The 14,055-nt window shown below is 40.1% G+C and overlaps 1 protein-coding gene across 1 annotated transcript in view; it reads left to right on the top strand.

The window, feature by feature from the left end:
• The window catches only part of cers5 (ceramide synthase 5), a 41,084-nt gene that overhangs the window by 19,428 nt on the left and 7,601 nt on the right, over positions 1-14,055 (top strand). The window contains exons 3-8 of the mRNA XM_046875155.1: positions 1,231-1,361; positions 1,645-1,702; positions 2,114-2,164; positions 2,878-2,970; positions 7,924-8,052; positions 8,164-8,270. Coding sequence (XP_046731111.1) covers positions 1,231-1,361; positions 1,645-1,702; positions 2,114-2,164; positions 2,878-2,970; positions 7,924-8,052; positions 8,164-8,270 — 569 coding nt within the window. The remainder of the gene's footprint in view (positions 1-1,230; positions 1,362-1,644; positions 1,703-2,113; positions 2,165-2,877; positions 2,971-7,923; positions 8,053-8,163; positions 8,271-14,055) is intronic.

Below are 14,055 nucleotides of genomic sequence, written 5' to 3'. Positions count from 1 at the left end.
TTTGTGATTAATTGGAACACTGACTGCACCCCAGGCCTCCTCACTCTACATCAGTACTTGACTTTAATAATGTCCTTGTGGTTAAATGAGCACAAATCATCATGACCACACTACAAAAACAAGTGGAACATCTGCCCAGAAGAATGAGTGGAGGATATTATAAAAAGCAAATATCATGTTTTTATCATGATATTATCATATTATCATATCCTCTTCATCATGTTTGTGTTTTTGTCTGCTTGACAGGATTATATAAATTTGTGTATCTTGTATTAGAGCAGTTACATTTTGGTAATTTGAGTTCAATTCTCTTATACTGACCACCGGATGTTCAACATGGCATCTCATGGTAAAGAGCTGGCTTCAATAAACTGACGAATGAGTGCTGCCAGCATTGCTTTAGAGGTCGCAGAAGGTCTGCTTGTCAGTGATCAGACCATACGCCGCACATTGCTACAAGTCGGTTTGCATGGCCATCATCCCAGAAGAAAACCTTTTCTGAAGCTGCTCACAAGAAAGCCCAAAAACAGTTTGCTGAAGACAACCTGTCCAAGAGCATGAATTATTGGCGCCATGTCCTGTGGTCTGATGAGACTAAGATAAACTTGTTTGGTTTAGATGGTGTCCAGCATGTGTGGCGACACCCTGTAAGGAGAACCAAGAAAGTTGTGTCTGGCCTACAGTCAAGCATGGTGGTGGTAGCATCATGTTCTCTGGCTGCTGGTACTGGGGAGCTGCGGTTTATTGAAGGAAACCTTGATTCCAACATGTAAAAATCTGAAGCAGGACATGATGCCCTCCCTTCAGAAACTGGGTCGAATCTCAGTTTTCCAACTTAATAACGACCCCAAACACACCGCCAAAATGACAACTGCCTTGCTGAGGAAGGTGAAGGTGATTGAGTGGGCAAGTATGTCTCCAGACCTGAACCCTATTGAGCACCTGTGGGGCATCCCCAAGCAGAAGGTGGAGAAGAATCATGTGTCTAACATCCAGCATTATAAAACAGTGGAAGAGGATCCCAGCAACAACCTGTGCAGCTAAGGCAGTGCTACATAACAATGGTGCTCACAGAAAATATTGACACTTTGGACACAGTTTTGACATGTTCACTTAGGGTGTATTCACTTTTGTGAGATACTGTAGCTTTCCGATTTTTTTTTTTTTGCTTAGCTTGTTCCTCTGGACGTGTCCTTATTCAAAATCATAATTATTAAAATTTTATTTCAGAGTCCAGATGCACGTCAGATAGAGGGTTTGTCTAAGCAGCTGGACTGGGAGGTGAGGAAAATCCAGCGATGGTTTCGTCTTCGGAGGAATCAAGACAAACCAAGCACAAGAACCAAGTTTTGTGAGAGCATGTAGGTCCTGCTTTGTGCCTTCGTGCTTTCTCTGCATGCATTTGACCTTGGACCTTTTTATTACAGATCGAGTAGATTAGAGAGATAGCATTGTGGGCATATTGGTTCATGGCCAAATGACTTTACAGTGGGGGGGGGTTTAAGTGTTCAGTGAATTTCTGTGCTTGTTCAGGGTTCATTCAGGGCTGTGTGTGCGTGTGTGTTTGTGTTTATGTGTGTCTTTCTGTCTCAGCCTTTGTCACTGTGAACACAAACATTTTGTTTGACTCTCATTTCTTTTCAGGTGGAGGTTTACATTTTATCTGGGTATATTTACCTATGGGTTCTGCTTTCTGTGGCAGGTAAGCAAAAAACAAAACATTTACAGCAGGAAAGGTTGAAAGATGATCTGGCATACATATTTGAAAAGCAATAGGGACATTCAGCCCGATTCTAGTGCACCATTTGTAAACAGATTTTATAATGTTTGCGAAAGACCATGACATTTGACACGAACGTTGCAGGCATCTCAAATTCTGTTCATATTTGTATTTATTTCTGAATGAAAATTAATTTCATTTATGTTTAATATAGACATTGGTATGTTTTAACCTAAACAGCATTTACAGCAAAGTTTAATTAAGTGGAGCAGAATCATCATCATTAGCTTTTATTCTGTCAGTATGAATACATTTTGATGTGTGTGTGTGTGTGTGTGTGTGTGTGTGTGTGTGTGTGTGTGTGTGTGTGTGTGTGCGCGCACATGGTTTTAGTCGTCCTGGATGTGGGACACACGACAGTGCTGGTACAACTACCCCTATCAGGTGAGATATAATCATCCTCATTGTGCAGCTGAACAATTTCATATTTATTCTCAATAGGCAATGAAAATATAAAAAAAAAAGTTTTAATCATAAATATGTAATTGTCGGGTTGAATTGTATACAATATAATCCGGAAAAAGGTCAAATCGGCTAAATTGCCTGTGCGAGCATGCTGTAAGTACAGCACGACATCGATACACCCGGAAAAACCATCAATAATCAGTTTACAGAATAGATGTAGACATTTAAACCTTTACAGAATCTCCCAGACGTTGTTAAATATTTAAATCCCTGCTGCCAAGATACTTCACGCATCATGGAAAGTGAAACTTAAATCTGTCTTAGGGGTGGTTTGATTAATTCCTCCAAAAATATAAGGGCTGTAATAGGCTGTGTATGATTGGGAGAAAGCCTGTAGTTTCTATGTGAAATCAGATATTGAGCACTCCCATATAACCAAAATGGCATGATGCTCGTTTCAATGCATCTCTGAAGATTCAACTGTTAGATTTGTAGTAGAATCAGGCTCCTCCTTTCGAAACACTGAATCTAGGGGGGGGATCACCCCGATATTTAACACTGTGAAAATCTGTTCGAATAGAATACTTTTACTTAAAATTCAGCAGAATGTCATCACATGGCCAATTTTTGTTAATGTTGGTGTCCTATTAAAGTTTCATTTAGTTTGTTGTGTGCGTCTTTTCTTTTTCAAGGCCCTCAGTACAGGCTTGTATCACTACTATGTGACGGAGCTGGCCTTCTACTGGTCTCTCATGTTCTCCCAGTTTACAGACATTAAAAGAAAGGTGAGTGTGTGTCAGCATTTGCTGCATAAAACCATCCTCACGTGTTATTCATCGGACACTTTATTAAGACTGTCTAGAAACTATTGCACATGCAAACAATGAACTTTAGTCTAGTATTTATTTTGCTTACAGAAATTTAAATATATTGTTGGTGGTTAGCTTTATTCAGGTGTGTGTGTGTGTGTGTGTGTGTTGGTGCACCACAGTGCATTGTGGGTCTCTAATCTGCCCTGAGTTTTGTCGGCTTGGTACAGTGACCTACTTTGCACACCTGCTCTGCTTTCGTTCAAACTCGCGCACACTCGTGGGCACATGCCCACATACAAATATTTCCAACATGCAGAGACTTGGAGCGACATTTACATCAGCATCTCCGAACACACTGCTGGCACTATAATCAAAATTTACTTGTGCCAGTAGAGCTGCACAATAAGTACTAATTATAGAGTACACGTTGTGGCTTTATCAGGGATCTAAATCTCACCAGCTTTTGAAGAAGGTGGTAATATTGCCTCTGGTGCATTAATTCACAACTACATTTTCATACATGTTATCTGTATTTGTTTACATGCGATTGTGGCGTTGTATTCGCATTTTACATTTTCTCACACAGGAACAGTGAACGCAAAGTTTTTTTTATATTAGATACGTTTGGGGGTTATAATGTTAAACCCTGTGCAATAAATAATTATCGTTATCAGAGTTTTTATTATATAATGCCGGGCTCACACTAAAATCATACAAACGCTCCTTTTCCTTCCATTAAATCAATAAGTTTCTCTTCTTGATGTACTGTCCATCTGACTCATTTGGATATTTTCCCTAAGGTTGTTTGAGGTTTCGCTAATTGCTACAGACTACAGATATTAGGCTACGATTATAGGTATCTTTTTAGAATTTTTAACATCTGTCTCAGAGGAACAAAGCATGGACAAACTTGCAAAGTGTGCACCCGGCTTAACATGAAATATAATTCAACTCACACTATTGGTCTTGTTCTAGGATAAAACTCAACAATGAGGGGGTGCGTTGCAGCCCGTTGTGAGTCGAGGTTACTGGTCATATCCTGAAGCTGGTTATTTTCGATAACAGCATATTTGGAAGAATTTGAATCGGATGGATGGATGGATGGATGGATGGATGGACGAACAGATGGACGGACGGATGGATGGATGGATAGTTGTTTATTTTAGGTTGGTTGGTTATTTAGGTTGGTTGGTTGGTTGGTTGGTTGGTTATTTTGGTTGGTTGGTTGGTTGGTTGGTTGGTTGGTTATTTAGGTTGGTTGGTTGGTTGGTTAGTTGGTTATTTAGGTTGGTTGGTTGGTTGGTTGGTTGGTTATTTAGGTTGGTTGGTTGGTTGGTTATTTAGGTTGGTTGGTTGGTTGGTTGGTTGGTTGGTTATTTTTGTTGGTTGGTTGGTTATTTTGGTTGGTTGGTTGGTTATTTAGGTTGGTTGGTTGGTTGGTTGGTTAGTTGGTTATTTAGGTTGGTTGGTTGGTTATTTTGGTTGGTTATTTTGGTTGGTTATTTTGGTTGGTTATTTTGGTTGGTTATTTAGGTTGGTTGGTTGGTTATTTTGGTTGGTTATTTTGGTTGGTTGGTTATTTAGGTTGGTTGGTTGGTTGGTTAGTTGGTTATTTTGGTTGGTTGGTTGGTTGTTGGTTGGTTATTTAGGTTGGTTGGTTGGTTAGTTGGTTATTTAGGTTGGTTGGTTGGTTGGTTGGTTGGTTGGTTGGTTGGTTGGTTGGTTGGTTAGGTTGGTTGGTTGGTTGGTTGGTTGGTTGGTTATTTTGGTTGGTTGGTTGGTTGGTTGGTTGGTTGGTTGGTTAGTTGGTTATTTAGGTTGGTTGGTTGGTTATTTAGGTTGGTTGGTTGGTTATTTAGGTTGGTTGGTTGGTTATTTTGGTTGGTTGGTTATTTAGGTTGGTTGGTTGGTTGGTTAGTTGGTTATTTAGGTTGGTTGGTTATTTTGGTTGGTTATTTTGGTTGGTTATTTAGGTTGGTTGGTTGGTTGGTTGGTTATTTTGGTTGGTTGGTTGGTTGGTTGGTTGGTTATTTTGGTTGGTTGGTTGGTTGGTTATTTTGGTTGGTTGGTTATTTAGGTTGGTTGGTTGGTTATTTTTGTTGGTTGGTTGGTTATTTTGGTTGTTTGGTTATTTAGGTTGGTTGGTTGGTTGGTTAGTTGGTTATTTAGGTTGGTTGGTTATTTTGGTTGGTTATTTTGGTTGGTTATTTAGGTTGGTTGGTTGGTTGGTTGGTTATTTTGGTTGGTTGGTTGGTTGGTTGGTTGGTTATTTTGGTTGGTTGGTTGGTTGGTTATTTTGGTTGGTTGGTTATTTAGGTTGGTTGGTTGGTTATTTTGGTTGGTTGGTTGGTTATTTTGGTTGTTTGGTTTGCAGTTTTGTGTCTATCAGAAGTGCAAAAAGTAGCAATTGTGCAAATTGACAAGTGCACATAAAAAGTAAGTATATGTACAGTGAATAAATATAAATGTGAAAGCGATGTGTGGATACTTGAAAAGTAAAGTACATGTAAATAGTTAAAGGTCCATTGCAGTGAAAAAATGTGCAGACACTGTTATAAAGGTACAAGAAATTAAAGGATATAAGGCTATGAAATTGTAAGAAAATGTGCAAAAGCTGAACAAGCAAGTCCACTAAATATATGTAAAAGTGAAATATTATATATAGATACACATAAATAAAATAGTAGTGCAGATGTATGTAAGGCACAATATGTGTAGAGAATGAGGAGTATAAAAAATATAATATGTACATTGTATGTATAATTGTACAGAAGGTATACACAGTGTTTATACAGTGAACTAACGGTGTAGTGTAGAGTTCAGTAGGATGATAGTGGATAGAAAAAATCTGTCCCTGAACCTGCTGGTTCTGGTGCGTATGTTCCTGTATCTTCTCTTGATGGAAGGAGGTTAAACACTTTGTGACTGGGATGTGAAAAGTCCTTGATAATGTTTTGAGCTCTGTGCAGACATCTGCTGTGGTAAAGGGGCTCAATGGTGGGTAGTTGGGTGCCAGTGAAGCATTGGGGGATTTTGACCACCTTTTGCAGGTATTTGCATTCTCACACAGTGGAGCCTCTGTACCATACAGTGATGGAGTTTTTGATGAGCTTTCTTAAGACTCCTCAAGAAGTACAGGCGCTGTTGTGCTTTCCTAACCAGAGCTGAAGTGTTCTGGTGCCACGACAGATCCTCAGAGATGTGAACTCCCAAAAACTTAAAGCTGGAGACCCTCTTTATTTCAGTTCTATTGATGTAGACTGGGGAATGTCTACAATAAGGTCTAGTCTTCTGATGTTGAGGGTCCGGTTGTTTGTGGCACACCACGCTGTCAGGCTTCGGATCTCTTCCCTGTAGACCGATTCGTCGTTGTTGCTGTTCTGGCTGACCACGGTGGTGACATCTGCGTACTTGATGAAGATGTTGGCCCTAGAATTTTGCATATGTTTTGCAGGAATTCAAAATTCATCATTGCCTGTTGTAGCAGATACAAACAGTTACATTTTCTTGGTAAGATTAGTAGTAATAATAATAATAATAATAATAATAATAATAAAACAAAACAAATGAATTACATCTTTACTGGAGACTCCTTCAATCAATGCTAAACAAACATGTCCATCTAGAACAGTTCAGCATAACAAAAGGCAGTTGTATTTCTGTTAACACTCGACTTATTTAGCTATGAAACACACCTTGCACTGGGTCTTCCTTTCTTTCAGTACAGCTTTTGACTCACTTTTACTCCACTTCCTCTCACAATTTCCCCTTGGGGGGAATTTCCATCACATTGTGATTGTTCATTGTGTTATCTCATTTTTTTTTTTTTTTTTATTTCCGATGTACCATATAAAGCTCTGCTTTCCAAATTGGTTAGATCTTATTAGTTATATGTATATGAATCTACTAGCTGTGTATTTTGCATACTAGCCAGCTATCAAATTAAAATGTAGTGTGTAGGTTAGTGTTTTATAGCCTACTTCATTTGTACAAGACATAAAGCAACTTATTTCTTTGTTGTAAATTCAAAATATATCTAAAAGTTTTTGGACACCATATTGACCATCACAATCCTTAAACTCTTGGCAGGAACTTGGATGCTCACATTTTTTAAGAATTCCTTTTCATGCTGTAGCATTATGATTTTCTTACTAGGAACTAGGAGGCTAAAACCTTTTTCAGTTTGACAGTGTGCCTGTGCACAAAACGAGCCTGCACATAGCTCTAAACTCAACCCTACTGAACAGCTTTGGGATGAAACAGAACAGAAAATCTACCTTAGTCATCGTCACGCTGCATCAGTGCCTGATCTAACTAATACCTGTGTAGTTCACTATCACAATCACCAATCCCCAGCAGCCATGCTTTAAAAATGTAGTGGAAGACCTTCAGAGAATGGAGGTTATTATAACATTTTTGGGGAGTCAGATTTATGAGAGTTATGTCTATTGTACATATAGAAAATGCAAAAAAAACAGAACTGCGTAGTCCCAATCCTGTCTACAAGCTATTGCTGAAACCAGTCATGAAGATGCAACTACAATTTTTTTTCCAGCTGGTTTCTCAGGCATAGTGACCTCTTCATTAATAAACAGGCAGACATGGTTGCCAAAAACTGCGAATTCCCACCTATATATGGTCTGTTCAATCTTGGTCTTGATGTATATGTGGGTGAATCTTAACAAAAAAACGATTAACATTATTTATAATTGTATCATTTTGTAGCCTTCATGTCACAAAATTGATGTTATGGGTTTTGTGGACAGAATAATTGAACGAAGGCTATTTATCGGCTTTGGATTTCAGCCCACATAACGCAAGCTCACGCACACTTATACATGATTGTGCTACAGATGTTCTACATTCGCCTTTATAATCTGAAGCATAATATTCTGTGTGTTTTCATTTCAACGGCCATGTCTTCAGGACTTCCTCATCATGTTTGTGCATCACCTGGCCACCGTGAGCCTGATCAGCTTCTCATATGTGAACAACATGGCACGCGTGGGCAGCCTGGTCATGTGCGTGCACGACACCTCCGACTTCCTCTTGGAGGTACAAATCGAAAGAGACTGTAACTAACAAACTGTAAATACACCATTCTTTTGAAATCTTGGTCAGCATTCAGTGTTTTATATATAAAACGTTGAATTTCTCTTTTTCAAGGCTGCCAAGTTAGCCAATTATGCCAAATACCAGCGCCTGTGCGACTTCCTGTTTGTGGTTTTTGGTGCAGCATTTATTGGGACAAGGCTCATCATTTACCCTTTATGGTGAGTAACTCACTCTGAGGGTGTGTGTGTGTGTGTGTGTGTGTGTGTGTGTGTGTGTGTGTAAAAAATTATTGTCTGAATTTCTAGTTTAGTCATTTATTTAATGTAACTGTTGTAAAATGACTTCCTGTGTCATGTACTATAGGAAAAGAGAGGGTGTGCTGACATGGGAAAAAAATCAACATTTATTAGGCCGGTGTGTTATAACCTGCTGAAGCTGAGCAAACTATAACTATTAAGAAGTACAACATTTTTATTAACAGCCTGTCGTGAAGTTTTATTTCTCTTATACCGCAGCAGTTTATTAAACGTTTTTTTTTGTTGTTGTTGTTAATGGAGTCGTTTATTTATTTATCTTTTATTGGTTCATTTTTCTTTCTCTGCTGTGGAACTTTTACAAAGCAAGCTACACTATATTGCCAGAAGTTTGCAGACACCTTCTGGCTTTCTGAGCATCACATTCCACCTTCAGTCTCAATTTGCTCATGTGATTCCCTCCAGTCTTCTGGGAAGATGTTCCACTAGATGTGTGCTTGTGGACATTTTTTGTTCATCGGTGTTAAGTAAAGTTCAGCGGAGTTGAGATCAGAGCTCTATAGCAGGCCACTCAAGATTTTCCTCTTCAAACTATGTAAACCATATGTTCATGGAGCTCAATTTGGGCACAGGGGCATCGCCATGCTGGAACAGGTTTAAGTCCAAGCTAAATTTCATTATACCGCATCCAAAAACACTCTTTATATTTGTGTGCCTCCTGCTTTGTGGTAACAGTTTGAAGAAAGAACCACATATGGCAGGAAAGTTCAGGTGTCCCAATAGTTTTGTCCTTAAAGTGTAGTTTCTATTATCACTTACACTATAGCAGCTATAAAGCTAACCCTAATTTAAGGCATTTGGCCGACACCTTTATCCAGAGTGGTTTATAATTATTTATATAACTGAGCAGTTGAAGGGCCCTGCTCAGGGGCTCAGAAGTGGAAATTTGGTGGAGCTGCAATTTGAACTCATGACCTCCCATTCAGCGTTTCAACCACTGAGCTTCCACTTCGGAATTTCCAATATACTGTATGTCCTAAAGCTGATAAGTGGGTAACAAGTTGCTGTGCCATTTACTCAAGAAATCAAGTGTCTGCTCTCTCTGGGAATGAAACTGGGAATAAAATTTGTCCGTCCTGTTGTGTGTAAAAGCCCAGTTAAGCGATCTTAAAGCCGTTTCTGATTAGGGTTGCTTCAGATTGCCTTCGTCTGGGGAGAGTAACGTGAGCGGGCGGATTCAGTGTCTGGGGTTTAGGGGTCGAGTGCCGGTGTCATTACCGAACCACGCAGAGCAGCAGAGAAGAAGGCGAGCGCTGACAACACGTGTGTTTGTCACAATGCTAGAATAAACCTGACCTAACGCTCATTCATCACTTTAGCCGTTGTTAGGTTTACATTACACTTACTCATTTAGCAGACGCTTTATTCAGTGACTTAGCAGTGAGGCACAAATCCAACCGATTGAGCGTTAAGGGCCCTGCAGAGGCTCAGTGGCACTGCTGTGGTACACAGTACTAGTGAGAACCTTTCTTTCATAGTTAAGAACTTGTATTTGTATTTGAAAATCTGATACCTATCTACTACTTTGGAGATTTTTACTGTTTTAATGGGATGTGGTTGGAGCATATCTTGCTAAACTGTATTTAATCTCAATCACAAAATTATTGGCCCTACATAGGTTTTAATAAGCAATAGTGCAAGAACTCATTTTACAGTGACTTCTAAGAATGGAACCCTTAGTAAATAGGAGCTAAGGAGGCTGTGAGAAAAATGGTCTTAATGGTGCAAAATTTGCCGAAAAAACTCTGCTCACATGGATGTCAAACAATTCTAAAGACAAGACAGTGCGGCACAATTTTTGGCCCCCTTCTATCTAATACCTTCTGCCTCCTCCAGAGTTCTGTTCTTCTACTATAATGCCGGATGAGTTTGGGGAATACGTGGCAGGGGATCTGAGATCATTTCTCGGTACAGAATCTCTCCAGATCCTTCAAATTTTAGGGTCCATTCAGGTGAACGCTCTATTCAGTTCACCTAACAGGTTTTAAATGGGGCTCAAACAGGCACTGGGATGGCTATGGTAGGACTCTGATTTTGTGGCCAGTGGATCATGAATACGGTCATGTGGTTTGTTTACTTTCTGTTTGAACCCCTGTTAAAACATAAATTATTGTTTGAAAATTTTCTCTCCTATTCCATTCAAAATGTTTTTATTTAGGTTTCACCATATTTAAGTAGCATATTGCATAAATATCAAATATACCTCACCAAAAGTCTACATACAAACGTAGGACTGCGTTTTCCATCACCATGTTGGTTCAGTTGGTCTGCAACCCTTCCAGTCTTTGTGCACTATTATGTGATGTGCTCACCGTGTTTCCTGTTCAAACTGATTGCAACCTTGTGGCATCTTCCCGATCCAGCCATGGGAATTGTTTCTATAATTCCTTCTTTTGTCAGGCATTTTTAAAAGCGTATCTAGAAAGAATATTTTGAAAGACATTTTGCTAAAATGGAACCCAGCCATTATGGATGCACAAGCCAGTGCACTCTTAGTGCCGGTCCCAAGCCCGGGTAAATTGGGAGGGTTGCGTTAGGAAGGGCATCCAGCGTAAAACATGTGCCAAATCAAATATGCGGATCACAAATGAGAATTTCATACCGGATCGGTCGAGGCCCGGGTTAACAACGACCGCCACAGGTATCGTTAGCCGACAGGGTACCGGTGGAAATTGGGCTACTGTTGGCCGAAGGAGAAGAAGGAGAAGAGGAAGACGTCTACAGAGACGGCAGGAAAGGAGCAGTGTAGGAGAGTGGAGGTTCGGGTTGGTACTTTAAATGTTGGTACTATGACTGGTAAAGGGAGAGAGGTAGCTGATATGATGGAGAGGAGAAAGGTAAATATGCTGTGTGTTCAGGAGACCAAGTGGAAAGGGAGTAAGGCCAGGAACATTGGAGGTGGGTTTAAACTGTTCTATCATGGTGTGGATGGAAAGAGAAATTGTGTAGGAGTGATTCTGAAGGAAGAGTACAGTAAGAGTGTAGTGGAGGTGAAGAGAGTTTCTGATAGGGTGATGATCATGAAGGTGGAAGTTGAAGGGATGATGATAAATGTCATTAGTGCCTATGCTCCACAGGTGGGCTGTGAGATGGAGGAAAAGGAAAAATTCTGGAATGAATTAGATGAAGTGGTAGATGGTGTACCTAGGAATGAACGATTGGTGATTGGGGCAGACTTTAATGGGCATGTAGGTGAAGGGAACAGAGGTGATGAGGAGGTGATGGGTAGGTATGGTTTTAAGGAGAGGAATGTGGAAGGGCAGATGGTGGTAGATTTTGCTAAAAGGATGGAAATGGCAGTGGTGAACACTTATTTTAAGAAGAAGGAGTATCATAGGGTGACGTATAGGAGTGGAGGAAGGTGCACACAGGTGGACTATGTGCTATCCAGGAGATGCAACCTGAAGGAGATTGGAGACTGTATATGCGCTGGAGAGAAGGGGAATGAAAGTCAGTAGGAGTAAGACAGAGTACATGTGTGTGAATGAGAGGGAGGGCAGTGGAGTGGTGCGGTTGCAGGGAGAAGAGCTGGAGAAGGTAGAGGAGTTCAGGTACCTGGGGTCAACAGTGCAAAGTAATGGAGAGTGTGTTAGAGAAGTGAAGAAAAGAGTGCAGGCAGGGTGGAGTGGGTGGAGAAGAGTGACAGAAGTGATTTGTGATAGTAGGGTATCTGCAAAATGAAAGGAAAGTTTATAGGACTGTGGTGAGACCTGTGATGTTGTATGGATTAGAGACAGTGGCATTGAGTAAAAGACAGGTGGTGGAGCTGGAGGTAGCGGAGCTAAAGATGTTAAGGTTTTCGTTGGGAGTGACGAGGATGGATAAGATTAGAAATGAGTTTATTAGAGGGACAGCGCATGTAGGATGTTTTGGTGACAAGGTGAGGGAGGCGAGATTGAGATGGTTTGGACATGTGCAGAGGAGGGACATGAATTATATTGGTAGAAGAATGCTGAGGATGGAGCCACCAGGTAGGAGGAAAAGAGGAAGGCCAAGAAGGAGGTTCATGGATGTGGTGAGGGAAGACATGCAGGTAGTTGGTGTAAAAGAGGCAGATGTAGAGGACAGGGTGGTATGGAGACAGATGATCCGCTGTGGCGACCCCTAATGGGAGAAGCCGAAAGAAGAAGATGATTTTGCTAAAATGGGTTACGTTGCCCCATGTGGTCTGAATAAGAGCAGCAGTGCTGATCAAAATTAAACCTATAACGTATGAAGGTATTTATAATGTTCAAAAAATCTCTGTTCCAGGTGGGTGTGTCAAAGATGTACTCAAATGAAAGGAAAAATAATACAGTACAGACCAAAGGTTTGGACACACCTTCTCATTCAAAGAGTTTTCTTTATTTTCATGACTATGAAAATTGTAGATTCACACTGAAGGCATCAAAACTATGAATTAACACATGTGGAATTATATATGGAATTATATACATAACAAAAAAGTGTGAAACAACTGAAAAATGTCATATTCTAGGTTCTTCAAAGTAGCCACCTTTTGCTTTGATTACTGCTTTGCACACTCTTGGCATTCTCTTGATGAGCTTCAAGAGGTAGTCACCTGAAATGGTCTTCCAACAGTCTTGAAGGAGTTCCCCGAGAGATGCTTGGCACTTGTTGGCCCTTTTGCCTTCACTCTGCGGTCCAGCTCACCCCTAAACCATCTCGATTGGGTTCAGGTCCGGTGACAGTGGAGGCCAGGTCATCTGGCGCAGCACCCCATCACTCTCCTTCTTGGTCAAATAGCCCTTGATGCCTTCAGTGTGACTCTACAATTTTCATAGTCATGAAAATAAAGAAAACTCTTTGAATTAGAAGGTGTGTCCAAACTTTTGGTCTGTACTGTATACCTGATTTTGCCTTTTTAAAGAACATTTTTTTAACTGATTAAATTGAAATGAATGTAATGTTTTATTGCTTTTATCTAAAGCAATATGATACTGCTGAAAAATATCATTTGTAAACTTGCTGGTCATTAACACACTTCGCTGTCCATTGTATGAGCTGGTCTTGTACAATATGTGTAAATAAAATGGCTGTAAATTACCTAGAGGTAAAATACTCTTCTATATGGACAAAAGTATTTGGACACCTGAGCCCCAGCCATTTGTTTTAGCACAAATTCTTAGGCAAACAATTGTATAGGAGGCTGGTAGAATTACATTTTTCTTTTACTTGAGCTAAGAGACCGAAACCTGTTCTAGCATGACAGTGCCCCTGTTCACAAAGCCAGCTTCATGAAGGTTTACATGGGGTGGAGTAGAAGATCTTGAGTGGTGTGCTGTGGAGCTCTAACCTAAATTCTACTGAACATCGTTGGGATGAATCGGAATGCGGACACCAGGTCTCTTCCTACATCCGTACCTGACTTTACACTGTTTCTGTACAATATGCGTAACTATTTTTGCAATTAATTACCAAGTAGTAAAATGCATTACAGTATATGCACAAAAAGTATACGGACATCTGATATTTCCAGCTCTATATGTTTGTTGTTTAAAATGTTGCCACACATTAGGAATCCACACTATTTGCAGGTGATTATAACAGCAAATAGGGACTAAAACTGGACATTAAAAAAGCACAGGTTGAGTTTCTACAAAGTTTCCATATGGTGTATTATGGAAAGTAATATTTACTTAAATTGGTGCTAGTCTAGCCTGAAATTAGCTGATAGACTTTTTTTTGC

This window comes from Silurus meridionalis, chromosome 19, assembly GCF_014805685.1.
Source record: "Silurus meridionalis isolate SWU-2019-XX chromosome 19, ASM1480568v1, whole genome shotgun sequence".
Lineage (NCBI taxonomy): Eukaryota > Metazoa > Chordata > Actinopteri > Siluriformes > Siluridae > Silurus > Silurus meridionalis.
The sequence above is the reverse complement of the archived record's forward strand: the minus strand, read 5'-3'. Positions and strand labels throughout refer to the sequence as shown.